A 25,521-nucleotide genomic window follows, 5' to 3' on the forward strand; every position below is an offset into this window, starting at 1 on the left:
CATGTGGACCCTCTCTGAGTGCATCCCATTTGTGACATCACAAAATATCCCGACAGGGAGTCCTGTATCCAGGGTCGATTTGGAGGCAAGAAAATCACGTTAAATGAAAAATTGTTAAAACTCTGCTAAGGCTATTTTCTGACATAAAATGGGGTAGTAATTTTGAAATAAAAAAGTCACTCTCTCTACAGTTTCCTTCCTGTTTAACCATAGAGAGAAATCTTTCAAACAGATTCAAACAGAAGTCTCAAAATGGAAAGAATAATGTGCCAACCCATTGAGCCCCATTCACCTAGAAATCTGAAAATTCTACAATAAACCTTTTGCTGTCCAGATTTAATGCAACTACCCAAGTCCATGTACAAATCTATTCTGATATATGATCAGAAGTTCTGATACATTTCTATAAAAGGTCCTCTATTGAATACATAACTTTTGGCTTCTCTCTCATTCACTGTGCAGATTTTGTACTAAATTCTATTTCCACACACACAGTACAAACCGGCAAAAATCAAAAAAGCTTAGTGTACCTTTTATTCAATCATTTCTGAATGGTGACAAAAATACTCATGGATTATTGGAGTTAGAAATACTTGATGATAATCACATATTTATTTAACTGATTGCTTAGAAAGATTACTACTTTAAATGGGATACTAAAAGAACTACTGTTAAATGGCGCAAAGAGCACCATTAACGAACGATCCTACCATAGGGTCTATGCTCATCTTGCTTGACATATCAATTTCTCTCGTCTCCTTCATGTCCCTAGCAGAATGAAGGGATGATAATGGAGGCCAACTGCACAAAGAGTCTTGATGCTCGCTCATCAGCTGGAACTCATGAGGTGCCCACCGTTCTTTCAAATCTAGTAAAAACATAAGAGAGAAAATTACAAGCGGTCAGGTGGTATATGTCATGTTAAATATTGCTCAGGCTATTGTACTATGTATAGTAGATGAAGTTCCATAAAACCTCTTTTAGAATATGTGATTTGTAGATAAGTGTGTATTCAACTCCAAGTGACAAGACTGAACTGCGGAACACGCCACAGGAGAGTCACGTTCTAACATGTGATGTCAATTTAAAGTTCATTCTATCAAATAGCTTAAGGAAGGCAAAGTAACATGAATTATCCAAAGAACTATTACTATCTAGTTAACAATTAGAGAAATTGAATAACCAACCTGAATATTTAAAAAAATATAAAATCAGTAAAGAACTACATTGTGTGCATAATTTTTGACAGCGATCTAGCAGTTATTTTTAAACAAGCTGGTTTGCAAAGGAACTGATTCTTCTTTGCCAAGTAATAGTGTGCCAGTTTTAAAAAGTACCTAATAATGTCTGAGATACAAAAAAAAAATGTCTGAGATTAAACACATACATTGGGACAGATTTTCAACTTGCCGCTGAGAAACCCGGAAATGCGTGTAATGTGGAGGTCCTTACAAATTTAACAGCAGGGCCTCATTTGAATTTTTTGTCTCCGGTGGGGGTGGGGAGATCGTGGAGGCACAGGGATGGGTAGGCCAATTCGGGGAGGGAGGCCGATCGTGGCAGGTTTGCTTGGGGGGCTGGAGGAAAGCACTCCTGCTCCTCCTGGCACACGAGCAGTGCTGGAAAAGCACTTACATGCTAGATCCCACTGTTCTCGCCTCCCTTCAGCTGCCAGGTTTCCTGAACGCTGGGAAACCCAGACCGCAGATGTTAAAAGTAAAACTCTGGTAAAATTTGAGGCACGCAGGCTCATTAAAACATTTAAATTACTGACCTGCTTCCTGAGAGCAGGTCAGTAGCCCACCCCTCAACCTGCCTCCATTAAAACCAGAAGTGGGCGGGTTGGAGTTGGTTTTCAGATTTTTGAAATTATAGCCTACCCCACACTTGTCCTGGGTGGTTAAAATTCCCACCCCTCTATGTTTCTGTTAACTGTGATCTGAGGTTTTGAGGTCTAGATATTTCTATCTAATTTTGTAATTGCACATTCATTGTCGTTATGATGCTGATTCTCAAGGTTGAATGTTAGTACATTGTTGTAGCGATATGTATCTAGCAACAAGAATCTCCATTGGTGCTTTTTATTCAGTCAGTCTTGTGCCATAGACCCAATCCTGGATGCTTCAGGACTGATTGGTGCTACCACTCCCAAAGCAGAGAAAAGATTTCCAGGTGTCATCCGAGTAGAGAGAGTATTAATCCAGATTCCCTGTGAAAATCTTTAGTGACAAAGGCTTTCGTGGAAATTAAGCAGCATAAAAATGCTGCAATGACACGCATGTACGCACATTCCAAAGGCTTTGTCAGAAATATCATTCTGTGCTTACTCTGATCCCTATGGCAACACTTATTTATTATTAGCCTACCAAGCAACCAAAGCAGATGCTACCACAACCCCACAGTGATCTCTATACTGACCCAAGGAGGAACCTTGGTACTATCAAGTTGTTAAATTTTCTTCTGCTGAATATCCAACATTTTTAAAAAAGCAATCTTAATAAATTGGCTATAACGGTACTCAAAGCTCCCCTCCCCCAAACTGTACACTGGTTTATGTTTCTAAATGGGTAAAACTTTGATCATATCAGTATTGATATAATTGTTGCACTAGGAAGCCAATAAAGTTTAATGTTGTTTTTCACCATAGTGCAGCAAAAATCAGAGGTTATTCATAGATCACTCTCACACATCTGGTTCGCAGTGTCACTGGCTGAGGTACAGCAGCATGTTGTCCATCAGTCCTCTCAGCCACAGCTGGGGTGTGGCCTGGGAGAAAGACGGAGGTATAACAGTTTGCCCTAAAATTGGAATAATATTGTTTCTTTTGGTTTCCATTGTACAGTGGAGCACTGCCTATGCAACCACCTGTTCAGCAGCACCCAAATATGAAGCAGATAGAAGACCAGGATAGATAACTGAACAATATGAAATTATAATTTACGGTTAGAAAAAATTTGCTACATCATGCTAAAGCAACTGCTGCTGATTAAAGTAATGAGTAAAACACTAACTATACTATGTGTAATCAATACAATCTTGTATTACAGGTGTTCTGCATAAAAATGCAGGCATTGAAACTAAACACGGAATAGATTGTAAGGTTAGACCTGAGGTGGTCATGTTTGATGGTCAAATATGCAGCACTGTAGTGCAGTGTAAAAGACTACAGCTTCTTACCAGTATTAAGATCTGATGTAGCATCCCACTTGTATTTCATTGATGAACCTACAGAGTCCTGCTCATCTTTGCCATATACAAAGTTCTTCTTTACATGGTCACTGAAAAAAGTAGTGGGACAGAAATAAAGGCAAAATGAAATCAGCTACACTCTGGTTCCAGCTATAATAAGCATTCAACTATCCACTGTGGAGGCATTTAAAAATGTCCAATTCAGATGAATCTCATCACACAAATGTCAGTGGACTCAAATGGTAGCCTCTGCGACAAACAAATTAAGAGGTTACAAAAAACCCCACAAATGCTGGCTATCTGAAATAAATGCAGAAAAAATGCTGCAAATGCACAGCAGCTGAAGGGCAAAAACTCACATATCAGGAGGGCTCTTTCATCAGAACTTCTTTGGTGAAGGGTCACACCAGAGAACATTGACCTCTCTCTTTCAGGTGTGTGGTACTTACAATTTCAGAGTCTCACTATCTTATGTGAGGAACACTTCACAATTCATGAATAGAGCTAAAAAGTAGGTAAAACTGCATTTTCCACTACTCCCATTGGGCATTCTCTTTATAAAACAAGTTTAAAATAAAAGTTTTTAAATGAAATAAAAATATAGTCTTAAAGGCAATTTAATACAGCTGCTGTTTTAATACTCCTGCTCTTTGTGAGCACCACTTTCCAGACAAGATAGACTACCAACTTCAATATAGATGGCAATATTTGCATGGAATTCAGGCCCCCAAATATTATTTATTTCATCAGCCCCTCCGGTAATCCTGAAAGCACCTAGATACGGTTCCACAGGCACCAGCGGCCCTCGCACATTTTACTACGATTTTTTCTTGGGGTGTTTTACTATTTTAAAGATGCTATATAAATGCAAGTTGTTGTTGTTGTGTACACTGATGAAGCAATCACTGAATTTTGGTAGGTTATTTTACCACGAACTGCATTGCAATTGAGACCAATATAGCCCTACAACAAGGATCACAGAGCAGTGATCTAAGTGGTGAGCTTTAGTGCCTCAACTGTTACAATTATTGTGCATAGAGTGGATCTGGTCTGGGTGGGTGCCAATGTTTTGGGATTTTTGACCATTTTTGCAGAGAAAGAATTTGGAAAAGAGTTACATTTAAATGGTGGGGTTTTAAAGCAAAGTGCATTCACACAAGTTATTTTTTTTTAGAAAAAGCACCGAGACAAAGGTGGTTGAAATGCTAATGGGTTTTGCATTAAAATTGGTTTGCCAATCACTGTAAACAGTAATCAATTTGTTAGCCTGTCTCAGTAATTGTGAACAGCTCATATCCATTGGGTTGGGAGCTCCCTGGTTCTGGGCACTTGCCTATCTGCATTTTCTACTCCTTATTCATAGATATTTAAACATATTCAATAAAAACAATTTCTGTAGCATTTTACTCAGTGGAATTAACTGCTGTCCTTTAGGGAAGGAAATCTGCTGTCCTTTCCTGGTCTGGCCAATATGTGCCTCCAGACCCACAGCAATGTGGTTGACTCTTAACTGCCCTCTGAAATATCCTAGCAAACCACTCAGTTGTAACAAACTGCTACGAGAAACAATAAGAATAATAAAACCGGATGGACCACCCGGCATAGACCTAGGCACCAGCTTCGGACACGACAACGACACACCGTTGAGTGTGATGGAATACTGTCCACTTGTCTGGATGAGTGCAGCTCCAACAACACATAAAAAGCACGACATCATCCAGGACAAAGCAGCCCGCCTAATTGGCACCCCATCCACCACCTTAAACATTCATTCCCTCCACCACCGGCGTACCGTGGCTGCAGTGTGTACCATCTACAAGATACGCTGCAGCAACTCGCCAAGGCTTCTTCGGCAGCACCTCCCAACCTGCGACCTCTAGCACCTAGAAGGACAAGGGCAGCAGGTGCATGGGAACACCATCACCTCCAAGTTCCCCTCCAAGTCACACACCATCCTGACTTAGAAGCATATCGCCATTCCTTCATCATTGCTGGGTCAAAATCCTGGAACTCCCTCACTAACAGCACAGTGGGAGCACCTTCACCACACAGACTGCAGCGGTTCAAGAAGGCAGCTCACCACCACCTTCTCGAGGGCAATTAGAGATTGGGCAATAATTGCTGGCCTTGCCAGTGACGCCCACGTCCCAGAACGAATAAAAAAAATATTATGATTAGTTACACTGTGCTGCACCAACTGAATATTTTAATAGTTGAATACTTTATCCATTATTCAAACATGCATTCAGGTGTATTAAGACCATTGGGGAAAAAAGGTATAACCTTCTAGTTAAATGTATGTTCTGCATCTCCTGGTATAACATGGTTACTGTCACTTTGAATGACTCCCAGATCATTCGGACCAACTTTCCTTCCTTTGCACATTGTAAAAAGGCAGCTATAAAAACTTACCCATCAAGGTGTATTTAGATAACTCTGCATGTGTATATATACAGAGCAGAATTTCCCCTACCTCGCTTCTTTTTCATTTCGGTCTGATGCCTCGTTTTGCTCCTGGGAACTGAAGTGAATTTGGGCAGTTTTTCGCTCACTCTCCCGGACAGGTCTGTCATCTGTTGGTGACAAGTAATATCGGGACATATTTCAATTAATAAATACAGTGCAAAAAAACACAACAGGACCTGAAAGGAACCTCCCTGATTAGGAGCCCATCGAACAACGTTTAAGTACCCTGAGGTACAATTAGTGGTGCTCACTAATGTTGATTACTCACAAGGTAACCATAGCAACAGCTACTATATCAAGTCAAATTACAAGCCATGTATAGCTTGGCAATATACAAGTACTGCATCATAAATCTCCCATTCCTTAGTCAATCATGTAGGATGCTTTGACAGTTATTCAATTGTCTATCTAAACAATATCAGAGATCACATATCTGCACATAGTAGGCTGAACACAGAAATCTACCAACATTATTTACCAGCCAAGCTGTGGGGGATTAATCTCAATAAACAGAAAATAACAGAAAAACAAGTTACTTGGCAAGATTAATTTACACTGGTATGTTTATTGTGGAACCAAAACAAACAAAACAATCTGACGGGCCATGCTTGGACTTGAAAAGGGCATAGTTCTTGCACTGCAGACCTGGAGCTACTGCAAGCTGATGTAACAATATACTTAATGTACGCAACAGATTTCTAAAACATATTACCCCCAGTACTGCAACTTTACCTGGCATTGTTTATACATAAAAATGGTTAACCCTTTAGTTGTGGTTTGGAAGGAGAAGTGGAAACAATCCCTGAGTAACAAAAGATCTTGATATCTTCTAAGATATTATTGAAAAACATGCAAAATCTGTAAATTGTACATTTCTAAATAATAACTTTTCTGACTTATTGCATTTGCTCCACAGAGAATCCAAACTCATACACACACATACACACACACAGGGAGTGTGCACATTTGTGTGTAAACTCAGTTATACACATTCCACCTCATCTATTTCAAAACGAGTCAGTCACGATCAACTGCAAATTTAACACCAGAAATACTTCAACTCTGCTCCCTCTAAAATCAGTCCAAAAACTCTCCACCAGCTGAACATGCAACAACATCCAGCCAGAAGTGTGTTTTCCAAGATCAGGAAGCTCCAGATCAGCTCCCAACTTGTCTAAAGTCCTAGCCTCCAGTGAAGTGAATGAAGCCATTCTGGAACACATACAAAAATGATGGACAGGAAAAGACTCACTGGTCCATCCAGCTTGTCCCACACACCCGTGATGCCTTATGCATCGCAATACATACACTCCCCCACCTCTGTCTTGAAGGAATACAGTGAAACAGCGTTCACTGAATGAGCCGGCAACCTGTTCCACAGGCCCACTATTCTCTGGGAAAAGAGGAACTGCCCAACATTCAACCTAGTTCTGCCCTTACATGACTTGTAAGCATGACCCCTGGTCCTCCCTAACCTATTTAGTTGATCTACATAAACACAATCTAGTCTCTTCATTATTTTATAAACTTCAATCAAACACCCCCAAGTCTACATTTCTCTAAAGTTTAGTGACCCAGCTCGTTGAGCCTATCTGGATAACTAGGGTGTTTTAAACTGGGAATTAATCTTGTGGCTCCTCTGCACCCTTTCCAAATCTCAAAAATCATCACCATATATAGAGACCAACACTGGGCACAGTCTGAGGCCTAATCACCTGCAGGCAATGTTTGCATTAACACTGTAGCCAAGGAGGGAAGAAGAGCCAAAGTGCTAGGTATCTGTGAAAAGCAAATTCAACGACATAGTAATAAACAAAGATATTTCCTCTTGGAAAGACAGGATGAGAGGAGTACAGTACTTTGAACAGAAATTTCCACTCTCTTTGGCTTTTCCTTCCCTAGATAGATGGATTCCAAACTACCATCTCCCAAATACTCACCTCAGCTAGAGTATTGTGGACAATCCTGGGCACCACACTTCAGGAAAGATGTAAAGGCCTTAGAAAGGGTACAGAGGATGTTTACCAGGAGGTTACCAGGGATGAGGGCCTTCAGTTATGAAGGGAGGTTGGAAAAGTTCAGACTGTTCTCCTTGGAACAGAGAAGGTCAAGAGGTGACCGAATAGAGGCTTTCAAGATGATGCGAGGTTTTGATAGGGTAGATAGAGAAAAACTATTCCCTCTGGCAAGTGGGTCAAAGACCAGAGATCTTACATTTAAAATCATTGCCAAAAGATCTAGAGGGGAGCTGAGGAGAAACTGTTTCAATCAGAGAGTTGTCGGGATCTGGAATACTCGACCTAAAAAGGTGGTGAAAGCCGATTCCATAAATCATTTTAAAAGGAGTGGGGCAGGTACTTGAGGATGAGGACAAAAAGCGGGGGTGTGGGACTAAACACGACTGCTCTTTCAAGGAGCCAGCACAGGCATGAGGGGCCAAACGGCCTCCTTCTGTGCTGTAAGTTTCTATGATTCTATAAATGGGGTAAATATTGTAAGTTCGCTATCCTGTTTCTATATCATGATGTCTTTTCCAAGTTTATGTATTTTATCGAAAAAAATCTGAAAACATACAATCATTTTGCATGTATACTGGGTTCCACCCACCATTGTTGGGTCTCCAAAATCAGGTGTACCAAATCACTTCTATTCAGCCCCATTGTGCAAAATTTCTGATTTAATTATAAAATATTTTCAGCTTATTTTTATCTTTAATACTAATCACATTAATATTGCTAACCCACAGCCACATTTACTTATAGATCAGCTATAGTTTACGTCAATGCAAATCTGAAACTACTTTGCAATGCCACAAAATCTACAGCATAACTAGACAGTAGATTTTGTGGCATTCTTAAATTGGTGGCACTTCAGAGTTTAGTGAAAGACGCAAGAGCACCAGTACCTTTAGAAGGTAAAGTCACACTGCACCGGCTCAACACCAGCTGCCAAAGAACTGCAAATGGTTAAGAGTTAAAACAATTTTTGGTGGTGGCTAGGTATCTCTGGGAGCTTTTAAACATTATTTTTTAACATTAGCAGAGACACAACAGCATCAGTAGATCAATAACATTAAAATGTAAATGGCAGTTCAGCATGGATGAGTAGATCTTTGTTTTCCCTTACACGAGAGCAGATAACCAGTACAACTCATAGGAACAGAAGGCCTGTTCTGCCATTCAATTAGATCATGGCTGATCTGCACCTCAATTTCATTTACCCACCTTGGTTCCACATCCCTTAATACTCTTACCCAACAAAAGTCTATCAAACTCAGTCCCGAAAGCTCCAATTGACCTAGCCTCAATAGCTATGTGGGGGAGAGAGTTCCAGATTTCCACTACCCTTTGTCTGAAGAAGTGCTTCCTGACATCACTCCTGAATGGCCTAGCTCTAACTTTAAGGTTATGGCCCCTTGTTCCGAACTGCCCCACCAGAGGAAATAGTTTCTCTTTATCTATCCTATCAAATCATTTAATGATCTTATAAGTACCTCAATTAGATCACTCTTAATCTTCTTTACTCAAGGAATACATAGGAAATAGGAGCTGGAGTAGGCGATTTGGCCCTTCGAGCCTGCTCCACCATTCAACAAGGTCCTGGCTGATCGTCTACCTCAACTCCACCTTCCTGCACTATCCTCATATCCCTTAATTCCCCAAAATTTATCGACCTGCCTTGAATATATCAATGACTGAGCATCCACAGCTCTCTGGGGTAGAGAATTCCAAAGATTCACAACCATTTGAGTGAAGAAATTTCTCCTCATCTCAGTCCTAAATATTGAGTAGACTAGGCCTATATTCTCTGGAGTTTAGAAGAATGAGAGGTATTGAAACATACAAAATTCTTACAGGGCTTGACAGGGTAAATGCAGGGAGGATGTTTCCCCGGCTGGGGAGTCTAGAACAGTCTCAGAATAAGGGGTCGGCCATTTAGAACTGAGATGAAGTGAAATTTCTTCACTCAGGGTGATGAATCTTTGGAATTCTCTACCCCAGAGGGCTGTAGAGGCTCAGTCATTGAGAATATTCAAGACAGAGATCGATAGATTTTTGGATATTAAGGGAATCAAGGGATATGAGAATAGTGCAGGAAAGTGGAGTTGAGGTAGAAGATCAGCCATGATCTTATTGAATGGCGGAGCAGGCTCGAGGGGCCGAATGGCCTATTCCTGCTCCTATTTCTTATGGTTCTTAAATGGCCGACCCCTTATTCCGAGACTGTGACCCCGTGTTCTAGAATCCTCAGCCAGGTGAAACATTTTCTCAGCATTAACCCTGTCAAGCCCTGTAAGAATTTTATATGTTTCAATTAAATCACCTCTCATTCTTCTAAACCCTAGGGAATATAGGCCTAGTCTACTCAATCTCTCCTCATAGGGCAATCCCCTCATCCCAGGAACCAGTCTAGTGAACCTTTATTGCACTCCCTCTAAGGCAAGTATGTTTTTCCTTAGGTAAGGAGACCAGAACTGTACACAGTACTCCAGGTGTGGCCTCACCAATGCCCTGTATAATTGTAGCAAGACTTCCTTACTCTTTTATACTCTAATCCCTTTGTAACAAAAGCTAACATACCATTTGCTTTCCTAATTGCTTGCTGTACCTGCATGTTAACTTTCTGTGATTCATGTACAAGGACACCCAGGTCCCTCTGAACACCAACATTTCCCAATCGCTCACCATTCAAACAATATTCTGCTTTTTCATTTTTCCTACCAAAGTGGATAACTTCCCACTTCCCACATTGTATTCCATTTGTCATGTTCTTGCCCGCTCAGTCAACCTGTCTAAATCTCTCTGCAGCCGCTTTGCGTCCTCTCACAGCTTACTATCCCACCATCTTTGTATCAGCAGCAAACTTGGAACGTTACACTCAGTCCCTTCATCTCAGTCCCTTCATCTAAGTCATTAATATAGATTGTGAATAGCAGAGGCCCAAGCACTCATCCTTGCGGTACCCTGCTAGTTACAGCCTGCCAACCCGAAAAAGACCCGTTTATTCCTACTCTCTGTTTTCTGTCCATTAACCAAACCTCAATCCATGCTAATATATTACCCCCAATTCCATGAGTCCTAATTTTGTGCAATAACCTCTAGTGTGGCACCTTATCGAATACAAGCTTAATCTATGCAACGGGTCCGCACTATTAAACTCTTTTAGCCCCAGTATTATTCTGGTGAAATTGCACTGCACCCCTTCCAAGGCCAATATACCATCCTGGGGTATGGTGCCTAGACCTTAACACAGTATTCCAGATGCACTCTAACCAGAGCTTTATACAGCTGTAACATCACTTCCACCCCTTTGTATTCCAGCCCCCTCGAGATAAAGGCCAACTTTCCATTAGCCTTTTTCATAGAATCATACAGCACAGAAGGAGGCCATTCAGCACCAATGAAGTTACAAAGCTACCAAAGTTGAATTGATGCTAATTTTTTTTGTACCTGTCCACTAGCTTTTAGTGATATCTATTCAACTAGGTTAGTTAAACTCAGGTCTGCTGGCTGAACATCAATTCACGCTGGAGCTAGGAAAGAGATTAAAAAGCAGGACCTCAAAAGGTACCTGGTGCCACACACTAGCGAGTATAGAAATAGGAGGATAGCACAGGTGAATGCGTGGCTGGAGAGATGGTGCAGGAGGGAGGGTTTTAGATTCATGAAGCATTGGGACTGGTTCCAGGGGAGGTGAGACCTGTACAGGCCGGACGGGTTGCACCTCAACAGGGCTGGAACCAATATCCTCGCGGGGAGGTTTGCTAGTGGTGTTGGGGAGAGTTTAAACTAATTTGGCAGGGGGATGGGCACCAGAATGTAACATTAGAAAGGGGAAATAAAGTGCTCAAAGCATTTGGAGAGGCAGAGAGCACTAAAGTAAGAAATAATAAGATATTAGGTGGGGTCAAACTAAGAGAGAATACAGGATGGTCTAAGACGGGTTTACAGTGTATGTATGTGAACGCACGAAGCGTAGTAAACAAGGCAAGTGAGCTGCAGGCACAAACAGTCACATGGGAATATGATGTTGTGGCAATAACTGATACCTGGCTCAAAAAAGGGCAGGATTGTTTATTAAATGTTCCTGGTTATAAAGTGTTCAGGAAAGATAGGATATCCTGGCGGGGTCAAGGACAGAATCTATATGGCTAGAGTTAAGAAACAATAGAGGTGTCATTACACTACTAGGTGTATTGTATAGACCACAAAATAGTGGGAAAGATATGGAGGAGCAAATTTGCAGAGAAATTACAGAGAGGTGAAAGAACTAGAGTAGTAATAATGGGGGACTTCAACTATCCTCATATAGACTGGGATTGTAATAGTGTTAAGGGCAGAGAAGGGGATGAATTTCTGAAGTGCGTTCAGGAGAACTTTCTTGATCAGTATGTTTCCAACCAGACGAGGGAGGAGGCATTGCAGGATCTGGTTCTGGGGAATGAGGTAGGTCAAGTGGAGCAAGTGTCAGTAGGTGAACATTTAGGGAACAGTGACCGTAGTATCATAAGGTTTAGATTAGTTATGGAAAAGGACAGGGAGCAATCTAGAGTAAAAATGTTTAACTGGGGGAAGGCTAATTTCAGTGGGATGAGAACAGATCTGGCCTGGGAAAACTGGAATCAAAGATTGGCAGACAAAACTGTAATGGAACAATGGGCTGCCTTTAAAGAGGAAATAGTTCAGGTACAGTTTAGGTACATTCCCACTAGGGGGAAAGGCAGGGCAACTATAGTCAGGGCTCCCTGGAGGACGAAAGAGATAGAGAATATGATGAAGCAGAAAAAGCGTGCATATGACAGATGTCAGGTTGCAAATACATCTGAGAATCAGGCTATATATAGAAAGTTCAGAGGAGAAGTGAAAAAGAAAATAAGAGGGGCAAAGAGAGGGTATGAGAATAGAATGGCAGCCAACATAAAAGGTAATCCAAAAGTCTTCTATAGGGATATAAATAGTAATAAGGTAGTAAGAGGAGGGGTGGGGCCAATTAGGGACTAAAAAGGAGACCTATGCATGGAGGCAGAGGATATGGCCGAGATACTAAACGTGTACTTTGCATGTGTCTTCACCAAGAGGATGCTGCCATAGACATAGTAGAGGAGGTAGTGGAGATACTTGATAGGATAAAAATTGATAAAGAGGAGGTATTAGAAAGGCTGGCTGAACTTAAAGTAGATAAATCACCAGGAGCGGATGAGATGCATCCTAGGATGCTGAGGGAATTGAGGGAGGAAATCGCGGAGGTACTGGTCATAATATTCCAATCCTCCTTAGATAGGGGGGTGGTGCCAGAGGACTGAAGAATTGCAAATGTTACACCATTGTTCAAAAAAGGGTGTAAAGGTAAACCCAGTCAGTCAGTTTGACCTTGATAGTGGGGAAGCTTTTGGGAACAGTAATCAGGGACAAAATTAACAGTCACTTGGACAAGTGTAGATTAATGAAGGAAAGCCAGCACGGATTTGTTAAAGGCAAATCGTGTTTAACTAACTTGATTGAGTTCTTTGATGAGATAACAGAGGGTTGATGAGGGTAATGCAGTTGACATAGTGTACATGGATTTCCAAAAGGCGTTCGACAGAGTGCCACATAATAGGCTTGCCAGCAAAGTTGAAGCCCATGGAATAAAAGGGACAGTGGCAGCATGGATACGGAATTGGCTAAGTGATAGGAAACAGAGAGTAGTGGTGAACGGCTGTTTTTCGGACTGGAGGAAGGTATACAGTGGTGTTCCCCAGGGGTCGGTTCTAGGACCACTGCTTTTCTTGATATATATTAATGACTTGGACATGGGTGTACAGGGCACAATTTCAAAATGTGCAGATGACACAAAACTTGGAAGTAGTGAACAGTGAGGAGGAGAGTGATAGACTTCAGGAAGACATAGACAGGCTGGTGAAATGGGCAGACACGTGGCAGATGAAATTTAACAGAAAAGTGTGAAGTGATACATTTTGGTAGAAAGAATGAGAGGAAATATAAACTAAAGGGTACAATCCTGAATGGGGTGCGTGAACAGAGAGACCTGGGGGTATATGTGTACAAATCGTTGAATGTGGCAGGCCAGGTTGAGAAATCAGTTAAAAAGGCTTACGGGATCCTGGGCTTCATAAAGAGGCATAGAGTACAAAAGTGTGGCAATGATGATGAACCTGTATAAAACACTGGTTCGGTCCCAACCGGAGTACTGTGTCCAATTCTGGGCACCACACTTTAGGAAGGATGCGAAGGCCTTAGAGAGGGTGCAGAAAAGATTTACGAGAATGATTCCAGGAATGAGGGACTTCAGTTACGTTGATAGACTGGAGAAGCTGGGGTTGTTCTCCTTGGAGCAGAGAAGATTGAGGGGAGATTTGATAGAGGTGTTCAAAATCATGAGGGGTCTGGACAGAGTAAATATAGGGAAACTGCTCCCATTGGCAGAAGGGTCGAGAACCAGAGGGGACAGATTTAAGGTGATTGGCAAAAGAACCAAAGGCGACGTTAGAAAAAACTTTTTAATGCAGTGAGTGGTTACGATCTGGAATGCACTGCCAGAATGGGTGGTGGAGGCAGATTCAATCATGGCTTTCAAAAGGGAGTTGGATAAGTGTCTGAAGGAAAGAAATTTGCAGGGCTACGGGGAAAGGGCAGGGGTGTGGGACTAGCTGAAGTGCTCTTGCAGAGAGCCGGCTCGGGCTCGACGGGCCGAATGGCCTTCTTCCGTGCTGTAACCATTCTATGATTGGTATAGTCTCAAACAGTAGTATAACTGTACTGTTATTACAGATGGTAGTATGCAGTATTTCAGAAGTCTTTTTTTGTTTTATTTATTAGGAAAGCTGATGTTGACTAGCTCATGCTTACCCAACTTCTTCAAGTTTGGTAGTAGGCGTATTATATACAGTCTGTAGTTCTCCTCATTCCTGGTAACGGGATTCAGCCGCAAGTCAAGCTCTTTCAAGTTGATTAGGTGACGCAAGCTGGAAATTTCTTTCGAAGATGGCACATTATTATAGTACAAGTTTAATTTTTCCAGTGAATGTAAACACTCCAAATCCTACAAAATCAAAAATAAGTGTATAAGACAAAGTAGTCATTCATAAAAGAATTGATGCCTTAGAGCCTAATATTGTACTTCTATACATTTTCCCCCAAGCAAAAATCAGCTATTTTCCTCTTAACATTTGAGATTAACTGCAATAAAAGTAAATTAAGAAATGCTGAAAATACTAACAGATCAGTCAGCTTTTTTAAAGAGAAAAGAGACGTTATGACAACTTCTTATTGCAAGATCTGATTACCTAAATTTTAGCTTTCAGCTCTGGGCCAAGAGCTGCGTCTTGCAGTCCTTTTATTCAAAACTTGATTGACCCCTCAAACATGGTTTTTCCTTTCTTTTTTGCTAAAGGAAGCCGAGAAGTGATGTCTCCTACACACCTTCCTCTTCTGGGATTTTCCAGCAGGCTTGTCAAACAAAGCGACTACCCATCCTCCGCACATACCCCATGCTGTGCTCACACAAATAGAATTTTCCTGACCACAATGGGTGTGAATATTGGTTGGCCACCTCTTGAAATGGCAAACTACTTAATGTCTCTGGACATCCTGGTTAATGGGCCAGGGATGAGACAATAGGTCCTTGTTGACGCAGACTGAAATAGACTCGGAGTTGTGACATCGCCCATACTGGCTTGGCTGGCTTTAATATTCATTTTCAATGTCTGGTACCTGTAGCCATTCTAGATCTGTGCAAATACACTTTGTTTTAAAGCAGAAACCTTAAACTTAACTCCAAACCCAAAACCCTTTCTGTGAAGAAATAAAAAAGTTGATGTTGACGAATTCCGGAATATCCACACATATAAATCTGTCAAATCAGGAATTTCTACTCAAACAGTTTGTTTCCTCAAGCTATCTCCAACAAGCAATTTCAAAATATAGAGCACAGCAACACAAACCAACAGAGATACAAGTAAGAGTACAGATTTTTAAAATTTATTCTTGGGATGTGGGCAATGCTGCCAAGGCCAAATTTATTGCCAATCTTTAGCTGTCCTGTGAAGTTGACGGTGGGACTTCTTTTATATCTCTATATTAAAGATTGAGAGATTTCAGTGGAATTAACTTTCCCTTAATTATCGTTTTATGTGCATCTTGGACAATGGCCCTGAAATTAGATCGGGGGCTTGCCGCACGTGCAAGCCCCCGATCTGCACTCACCCTGCGCGCCGACATCTGAAGCCCGGGCCTGCTTGCATTTCCTTTCACAGGCCCGGTTCAGCTGTTGGCGCGCTGTGCTAACCTGATCCAGCGGCGTAGTTAGTGCGATGTGCCGGCTGGGATCAGGTGAGCACTGTGCAGCCAATCAGGGGAGGGGAAACTCATTCATGAGTTTTGACAGTAAGAGCTGTCAAACTCATGAAAAGTATGGGCTGCCAAAACACTACTTTAACTTTAAATAAAATTTTAAAAAACATCCCACTGATTATAATAACTATAAATAAGTTTAAAAAAATGTTTTAAACAATTAATCAATTTTTTGAAAAAAATAAATTTTTTAAAAATAGGGTCTAAAACTAAACTTACCATCCTGTAAATTCTTTAAAAATAACAAACCTGTGGAAAAAAAAATTCTACATTGCACTAAAAGCCCACTTACCTGAAAAACTAAATACTTGCGTCTTGTTTTTCCACGCGTAAAGACCGGAGGCCTTTACACGCGCGCAACTTTGAAAAAAAAAAGGAATTTTACTGCGCACGCGCTGCCTGTGCAGTCACGCGCGTTCTGCCTCTGAACCCCTTCGTTCAGAGGGCAGGAAATGCCGGTTTTCCTCGCATGCTGAAAACCGGCATTTCCTCCGGCCAGACGCGTGAGTACCCCGACCGTACTCACGCGTTGGGACAGGAATTACTGGCCCATTAACTTGATGCTGCTAAACCAAATAGAATATTGATCTGCCCTAAAACTATGCACATAATGTTCGCTACTGAACTCCATTAATAATTATGTAGATTATTATAAATTATGAAAAAGCCACATTTCAAATATGAAATTGGAGGACCCTATTTACTAAGAATGAACAGGAGACTCACCCCCAGGCTGACGATGGAATTTTTCGACAAATCCAGAGACTTCAATCTCTTGAAGTTCAGTAAAGCATCCCCAAGAGACACAATTTTGTCACTATAGGTTCCCTGCAGTGAGAGAGACTCCACTTCATCTAAGAAGCAAGCAAAAAGTTCAATTGCAACACACTTTACTCATTTACAAATTATGCATTTCATAGGATTACATAAGATTACATAGAATATACAGCACAGAAACAGGCCATTCAGCCCAACCAATCCATGCCGGCGTTTATGCTCCACTCGAGCCTCCTCCAGTCTTTCCTCATCTAAATCTATCAGTGTAACCCTCTATTCCCTCCTACCTCATATGCTTGTCCAGCCTCTCCTTAAGTGCATCTATACTATTTCTGTGTTACAATATGGACTGTTTATTTCATTGCTGTATAAACACCATTATTGCAATTTATTCACTGAAAACTCTGAACTGGAAAAGTCATCAAATATACTCTCAAAATCTGCCGGTGAGGAAAAAATAATGGTGTGTGAACAATGCACGCCGTTATTAATGTGCAAATCGGCCAGCAACTTGCGGCGAGGAAGATACCCTGTGAATTGCGAATCACCACAAGTTGTTGGATGATTTGATCCACTCCACCATTAGCATCGCGAAAACGGCACCTCACCCTTAACTTCCCAGTGAGTTTCATAAAGTTGCTGCATTTGCACATTAATTTCCCATTAAACTCCTCATGGAAAGTTAAGTCTAGTAATTAATAGTGCAGGTACCCTTTTAATGATAACTGTTAATGACCGTCAAACAACCTCACTGGCCCAGAAAATGAACAATTAAAAATGTGGAGTCCCATTCCTTCAGGTTGTGAATTGTTGTTAGGGATTTTTTTTTAAAATGTCAATTTTTTTTTAAATTAACTTTTCCGTCTCTTTTTCTCTCTTTCCCTCTCATTATTTCTCGTTCTATACCAGGTTTGATTTTGAATTCACCCACTCTAATTCACACTCCTTCTCAGTCCTTCCTCCGTTTTTTTAGCAATCCTTTAATCTCATTGGTTAAGGAGATACACTGTTCGTCCCATCATTTGCCAAGGTCCCAGATGCCCCACTGCCCTTGCCGCGCTATTATCAGCTCGCACTTTCAGCAACTCCATGGGCAAAATATTTGAGCGACATAGGCTGGAATTTTCCCCTAAAAAAATGGGTGGATTTGGAGCGAGTTAAATTGTTAAAAACGGGATTCCCGGGGCGTGGGTGACCAAACCGTTCTCAGGCGGCACGTCAATTTAAATATTATACTGAGGCTGGAAACCTCTTTTTTCACCTCCATTTTGAATTTAACTGCATGTGGATGGATTTCAGACAATTCTGAAACCTGGCAGTTAACCGAGGCGGGGACTGCTGCATTCAGGAGGTAAGTGGCTTTATACCTACCTCCTGGATCCAGGGTCCCTACCTAACCTACCCACCGTGATTGGAGACCCCCCTCATGAGGCCTCCCCACCCCCCATGCTGCTGAGGCTGGCCACAATCCCCCGATCCTCTCTACCCTCCTGCCGATCCCTGGCCGATCCCCGACCAACACTCCCCACCCCACCCCGTGATCGTCAATCCTCCACTGCCCACCTCGGAGACTCCCTGTCCTCCTGGCGAAAATTCCAGCCACATACTTTTTTTTCCAATATTGTATGTATATTTTAATATCCCTATATTTTTTCTCCAATCTCGTCCCCATCTCTTTTCTTATGGGTGTTGACTCCTTCTTGGGGTGCGCTTCCATGGGAATTGGGCACCTGTTGTACCTCACCCAAGTGGTCATTATTCATGTGTGAGCCTCGACAGTGAGCGTGATATTTTGATCATTAGATTGCAAGAAAACATTAGGCATTGTGTACCAGGGTAAACTGAAATATGCATTAGCTGGCGAGAAGGAAACAGAGCAACCTAATGGTAACTTTCCAATCATTTTCTTCTAAAATTGCTAAAGAATGACTACAGGACCGAGCAAAACCTAAGCATGAAATCAGGAAGCACTTTTTCCACACAAAGGGTAGTAGAAATCTGGAACTCACCCACAAAAGGCTATAGACGCTGGGACAATTAGAGCTTTCAAGACTGAGACAGATAGATTTTTGTTAGGTAAGTATATCAAGGGACATGGAGTAAATGCAGGTAAATGGAGTTGACGTGCCGATCAGCCCTGATCTAACTGAATGGTGAACAGGCTTGCAAAGCTGAATAGCCTACTCCTGTTCCTCTGGTCGCAATTTCCCCTACCGCGGCGGGGTTGGTGGCGGGTCCCGACCTCGCTGCTGGCTCCAGTCCGCTCTGTGAAATGATTTTACGATGATTGGGCTTGTGAAGCCCGCCCAGCGCGTTTCCCGGCCAATTGAAGGAAGCGGGTCTGATGACGTCATTCGATGACGCATTATCAGCCAGTTTCCTTAAAGGGACCATGCGCAAATTTAGTTTGACAGTTGTGCTGTCAGTGTTCTACAGCACTGAGGTGCTGCAAACACCGACAAGCAATGCAGAGAGGTGCACGGATGCACCCAGGCTCTCCCATGACTCCCTCCATATGTTTATGGAGGGAGTCACAGCACGCAGGGAGGTTCTCTTCCCTTCCCATGGGCAGAAGAGACCTCCCCTGGAGACCAAAGCAGCCTGGTTGCACATTGCACAGGAGCGCACTAGCAGGGATGTCGTCAAGAGGACCAGGCTGCAGTGGTGCAAACCTTTCAATGATCTTCGTTACTGCAAAGCCACACTTGACCTCATCTTGCTGTGCCAGTCATCACATCCCCATCACTCTGCCTTCCCTACCTGACATCCTTACTCACACCAACTTACCTTGCACCTCCACCCATCCCTCTCTCTACATTATCACTTCCCCATCTCACTAGCCACCCTTCACACTCCCCCTCATCCTAGTCCAATCATACCAACTAAAAAAAACCTAACAACACACAAGGGTAAGCACTTGTGTGTTTTATGCAATGTTCATGTGAAATTTCTGTTAATGTGCTGTCAAACATTGAAATCTTTATTTTCAACACTGCGTTCTTGGACGGATTTCTGTGCACCTTTGGAAGTGACTTAGTGAGTTGCAGTGAATGGTGAGACATAATGGTACCCCCCCCCCCCCCCCGCAATGGCGATGAGTGTGAAAGGAATGGCTTGGGCATTGTAGGAATGCTTTATGGTGTTGGTGTGGGGTGGTGCCAACCTGGTGCATCATGTGGCAGCCAGGGTGTACAGCACCAAGTGAAATGAATCTGGCCATGCTGAGGTCATCCCTGGCCTCCCGGGCAGCAATGTGGTCAGGTGCTGATGCCCTGTGTCCTGTGCAGCATCAGTTGATTGCGGAGAAGGTTGGTGTTGTTGTTGGTGCTGCTGCTGGTGTTGGGGCTAAGCGTGGTGGGATTCTGAGGACCAAGGTGAGATAGTTTCAGGGGCACCGATGTTGATGTAATAGATGGCAGCTGAAGTTGAGATGACAGAAGCGATCTGTCATTGGCGAGAGAGGTGGTTCCAATGAGGTGACACTGGATACAGAGTTTACTCCAAACACTTGCAACCTGCATAAAGCGCAATCTGTCTTCCAAATGCAGTAAGCAACAGCATCTGAGCTTGGAAAGTGAACAGCTGTGAAATGGGAGCTTTTATAGCACATTTGCAGCTGTCAAGTAGAGATCATTTCATGGTAACACAACTTCCGACTTCCTTACCTGAGGTGATCCCCGAGCAACGGGGACCCTGTGGGCGACCTCATAAAATTTAAAGGTGAGCTCAAAATACTTTATAAGTGGCTCTTAATAAGGTCATAATGACCTAAATTGCCTCCCCCGGCGGGTTGACAGTGGGTTCCCGACCCGGTCAAAAATCTTTTTTTCCCACCCGACCCGCCACCAAACGCTGACCCCCCAAAAATTCCCCATGTCCCTATGTAAACAAAACAGCAGTGACTCTCACAAGGCATGAAAATGTCAGCTTCAACAAGAGTTACTGTTTAATAGTTATGCTAGAATTCTTGGATCCCTTACCATATTTAGTCTATAATTAAGGATAGGGTGACTGATCAACTGAAAATTTTTGAGGTGTTCAGAGAGCCAGCATGGATTTGTAAAAGGTAGGTCATGCCTGACAAACCTGACTGAATTTTTTGAGTAGGTGACTTAAAGTAGTGGACAGGGGAAATGTCTATGGATGTTATTTATATGGACTTTCAGAAGGCATTTGATAAAGTCCCACATAAGAGACTATTAACTAAGGTAGAATCCCACGGAACTGAGGGCAAATTATTGACCTGGTTAGGAAATTGGCTGAGCGGCAGGAGACAGGCAGTAGGTATAATGGGTAGTTACTCAAATTGGCAGGAGGTGACTAGTGGTGTCCCGGCGGGATCTGTGTTGGGGCCTCAACTATTCACGTATTTATTAACGACTTAGATGATGGCATAGAAAGCCATATATCCAAATTTGGTGATGACACAAAGATAGGCGGCATTGTAGGCAGTGTAGATGACAGCATAAAATTACAAAGGGATATTGATAGATTAAGTGAATGGGCAAAACTGTGGCAAATGGATTTCAATGCAGGCAAATGTGAGGTCATCCACTTTGGACCTAAAAAGGAGAGAACAGGGTACATTCTAAATGGTGAAAAACTAAAAACAGTGGAGGTCTAAAGAGACTTGGGGGTCCAGGTACATAGATCATTAAAATGTCATGAACAGGTACAGAAAATAATTAAAAAGGCTAATGGAATGCTGCCCTTTATATCTGGAGGACTAGAGTACAAGGGGTAGAGGTTATGCTTCAGCTGTACAAAACCCTGGTTAGACCACACCTGGAGTACTCTGAGCAGTTCTGGGCACCACACCTTAGGAAGGATATATTGGCCTTGGAGGGAGTGCAGCGTAGGTTTACCAGAATGACACCCGGACTTCAAGGGTTAAGTTACGAGGAGAGATTACACAAATTAGGGTTGTATTCCCTAGAATTTAGAAGGTTAAGGGGTGATCTGATCGATGTTTTCAAGATATTAAGAGGAACAGATGGGGTAGAGAGAGAGAAACTATTTCTGCTGGTTGGGGATTCTAGGACTAGGGGGCACAGTCTAAAAATTAGAGCCAGACTTTTCAAGAGTGAAATTAGGAAACACTTCTACACACAAAGGGTGGTGGAAGATTGGCACTCTCTTCCGCAAATGGCAATTGATGCTAGATCAATTGTTAATTTGAAATCGGAGATTGATAGCTTTTTGTTAACTAATGGTATTAAGGGATATTGGCCAAAGGCAGGTATGAGTTAGGTTGCAGATCAGCCATGATCTCATTGAATGGCAGAACAGGCTCGAGGGGCTCAATGCCCTACTCCTGTTCCTATGTTCATAGACCTCTTTACAGTACAATTTACATAATATGGTGCAAAGAATTTCAGTAGATTTCCCTAAGAATATCCCCTCTTAAAAATACTGTTAACCCATTGTTCATAGTGAACAAATTGTGAAAATATAAAGACAAAGAGTAGTCTTAAGACCAAAACAATATATTAGTAGTTTTAGTATAAATTTGGACAGCATAAATTGCCCACATCACATAACCAAAAGTTTCATCTCTATCTTCACATTCTGCGCAGCAACCAGAAACATCATCTGGCATCTTCAAACTTTCTGTTTATGTTTTAGAGTACATGGAAATCTTTATTGTCCTGGTCAACAATTTTTATCTGTTCTTGGGAAAATTACTATTTAGCAACAAACAATAGAAAAAACACCCTGAACAGTGAATTAAAACAGTGAATGAAATGACACTTTAACCCTGTCTATGCAGCGTATTCAACGCTATGTGCTCTGAAGAAACAGACAGGGGCAAAATAATGTTAACGCATTTCTTTTTAACTCTGATATTTTTGATGAGTCTTCATTCGGGAAATGTAACACAACTCAAGAGTACCTGTAAACATTTTTACATTGAAAATATCTCATCAACTGTTCCAGAAAATATGGCAACATTCCTGTGTACTCTTAGTGTGAAGAAAATAGTTTAAAATTTCATTTTATTACAGTTGCTAACCCAGCTGCTCCCACCCACATGCAGGTTAGTTGAAAGAACTGATGCCGTAGTGGTCCTACTGAAGGCATTCATCACTCTCTAATAGGCTGTGGGGGTCAGGCTACAAGTGGCCAAGAACACACACTGCAATCTGCTCAGCCAGCCAGCACCAAAAATCATGGCTCTGCAAAAGTAGCAGGAACGCTATTATTCTGGTAACTAAATTATGTTTTGTATTCAGCAAACTATTGATAGCAGAATCACAATATTACCAGTGGGTTGGTAGCCTTTCTGCAAAAGTAATACATTTCAACTCTTGACCACTACCCGTTCTCCCCTCTGTTTTGGTCAGTCCTATAAAAAGGAACTTCCCCTTGCTGACCATACAATTCTGAGTACGGGTCCTACCTGAAATGTTAACCTATCTTTGTATTTCAGATGCTGAATCACCTGCTGTCCATTTTTAGCACTCACAGGTTTATTTTTCTTATCTCTGACAATTAAGAAATACTGCTCTGATCTCCCTGGGTTTTGCTAGTTTGAGTAAAACACAAATGCCTTAACATGCCAGTTAATTTTTCTCTTTTGATTAACAATCTTTCTTGGATTCTGAGCAGCTTAACAGTGACAAAGCAGCCACTGGTACAGTCCATCTCCAAAGTTTAGGGCAATGACTATTTGCTATTGGAAGTTACAAAGTGAATTAAGATGTGCAAAGGAAGCATCAACTAAGGAAAACATGAATGGCTCTAGGATTATGTTCTCAACATTAACAATTAGAAGACTTGTGTATTCCATAATGAGTCACATTCTGAATTGTAAAAATGATATGTCAGTCACATTCTTCCTCATTGTAATCATAACCACAATAGAAAGTCAATTATAGTAATGCATATTATGAACCAAGAATGGGCACATTTCCAGATTTAAAACCTGATGCCCAATGATGTCCCTTTACAGTGTCCTTGGCTAAATTAGTTTCTCTAGCATGAATGGGATAGCAGAATCCTTTTCATAAAACATTGAAATTAGTGCAAAAGGAGGCCTTTCACCCAATCACACTTGCACCAGTGTTAGCCCTTCAACAGGAGTTATCTACTCCAATGCCATTTCCCTGCTCTTATGTTCTTTCTTCACTTACCCTATTCCCTTTTAAATTATGTAATATTTTTGCCTCAAAAGCCATTGGGATAAAAAACAGTCCAGCATCTTTTTAAATTTTGTTCCCCCACTTCCTCTGTGTCTCACAATGCAGAAACATCAGTAAACTTATCAGTGCATTTTCATCATCAGCAAAGCAATTTTCAGAGCTCATGTATCTATTCAATTTGAGAATAGGTGGGTGCCTACTATGGCACTGAGGGGCTCAGCCATAAGCTGTGTAATCCAAAAACACTCTTTTCAACGGGGAAATAATGGACTGCAGCAAATACATGGAGTACAGTTTATCACATAAGATTTTATAAAAGTTCAAATTAAAAAGACATTAAAAGAGGGAGGATCTATTGTGTGATCATATCACATATTCCTGATTTGGTAAACTAACTCACCAACTAATTGTTACCTCTTTAGCTCCACCTATTGTACTAGAAAGAGGAACTGGAAAGATGAAAGCTGAGTGATCCCAGTACAAGGGGCATCATTGAAAGGTGATGGTGGGAAGCCAAAAAAGTGGCCAAGTGAGTTGGGATAACGGTGGTTTCCAAGGAGCTGTGACAACTGCTCTTTCATCTTAAGCACTTTAACACAGATCGACACCTTGATCTCAAGTCCGAAAGCCAGCACCGAGCCCCAACTCTTACCCGGCCTGAGGTTGCTCATTTGGGCCTTCTCCCTGATCCATTCTTCAGTTGCCACCAACTCCACCGCCGCCATTTTCCTTTCTCTAACCCCTTTTTAAAATTCTTCTCTCTCTCGCACTCTCTCTCACACACACACTTTTTCCTTTTTTTTGGTCTCTCCAAACAACCACCTCAAACCAGCGCCTGCGCTCCCCACTCAAACATCTCCACGGCGCGGTATGGGAATGAAATCTCCTAGGCCTTTCCCGTTGCGGGGGCCAACCAAGTACGACCGACTGAGCTCGCCTGGCCTGGCCGCGCCCTCTGTAGGTGAGCAGCGAGAAGTGAAGTACGAAGTTGTGCTGAGCTCCGGGCACAGATCGGGCAGAGCGCACTCCGCAGGGACACTCCTTGCCGACAGGCGGCGCGCGCAATAACCGCAGCTTTTGCACTTTACTGAACCAGCGGGATATTATGACGCCAATAATGCAAAAAAGTCATATTTATATGCAGCAAAACAATGCTTTAAACGCACTTGCCGCGGAGGGCAGCCCTGCGTTAAATGAAGACTACAGGATCATTAGGGGAAAAAAATGTTTTGGATTTCAAGGTCGCAAGGATAGCAACAAGTAGAAGTAATCCCGTTACTCTTGTGCTATTTTGAAGTGATCAGGTATAAAGCCCCTGCTGCTGAGAACCTCACCTATGCCTCCCGACTCGACTATTCCAACGGCCTCCCATCCTCTCTAAACTTGAGCTAGGATTGCAAAGCCTCCAGGATCGACCTGGAGTCTCCAGGAATGAAGATTAATCTCCAGGACACTGCTCCAAGTAACCAGGGAGAAAAATCATCCGGGCATTATTTTTCTTTGAACACTTATTTATTTTTTATTAAATTGAACAATTTATTTACAGTTAGATGACATTTACAGAGCCCAGGGGCAGGATTTTCATTGGGCCGTGG

At 42.1% G+C, this 25,521-nt stretch overlaps 1 protein-coding gene across 2 annotated transcripts in view; it reads right to left on the minus strand.

Annotated features, from left to right (window-relative positions):
- The window catches only part of LOC147116395 (leucine-rich repeat-containing protein 36-like), a 54,228-nt gene extending 29,282 nt beyond the window's left edge, over positions 1 to 24,946 (minus strand). The window contains exons 1-6 of one of the 2 annotated variants that reach the window (XR_015078803.1): positions 24,579 to 24,946; positions 16,734 to 16,861; positions 14,505 to 14,697; positions 5,663 to 5,762; positions 3,178 to 3,278; positions 711 to 868 (exon numbers count right to left, since the gene is read on the minus strand). Coding sequence is in view for 1 of the 2 variants with exons in the window: in XM_085991281.1 (XP_085847407.1) it covers positions 711 to 868; positions 3,178 to 3,278; positions 5,663 to 5,762; positions 14,505 to 14,697; positions 16,734 to 16,861; positions 24,579 to 24,651 (753 nt within the window). In the remaining variant the exon portion in view is untranslated. The remainder of the gene's footprint in view (positions 1 to 710; positions 869 to 3,177; positions 3,279 to 5,662; positions 5,763 to 14,504; positions 14,698 to 16,733; positions 16,862 to 24,578) is intronic. The other variant, XM_085991281.1, reaches the window with a different exon arrangement.
- Positions 24,947 to 25,521: the final 575 nt, after the last annotated feature.

Source organism: Somniosus microcephalus, chromosome 6 (genome assembly GCF_052327205.1).
Source record: "Somniosus microcephalus isolate GS21.2 chromosome 6, FLI_Smic_1.0, whole genome shotgun sequence".
In the NCBI taxonomy this organism is placed as follows: Eukaryota; Metazoa; Chordata; class Chondrichthyes; order Squaliformes; family Somniosidae; genus Somniosus; species Somniosus microcephalus.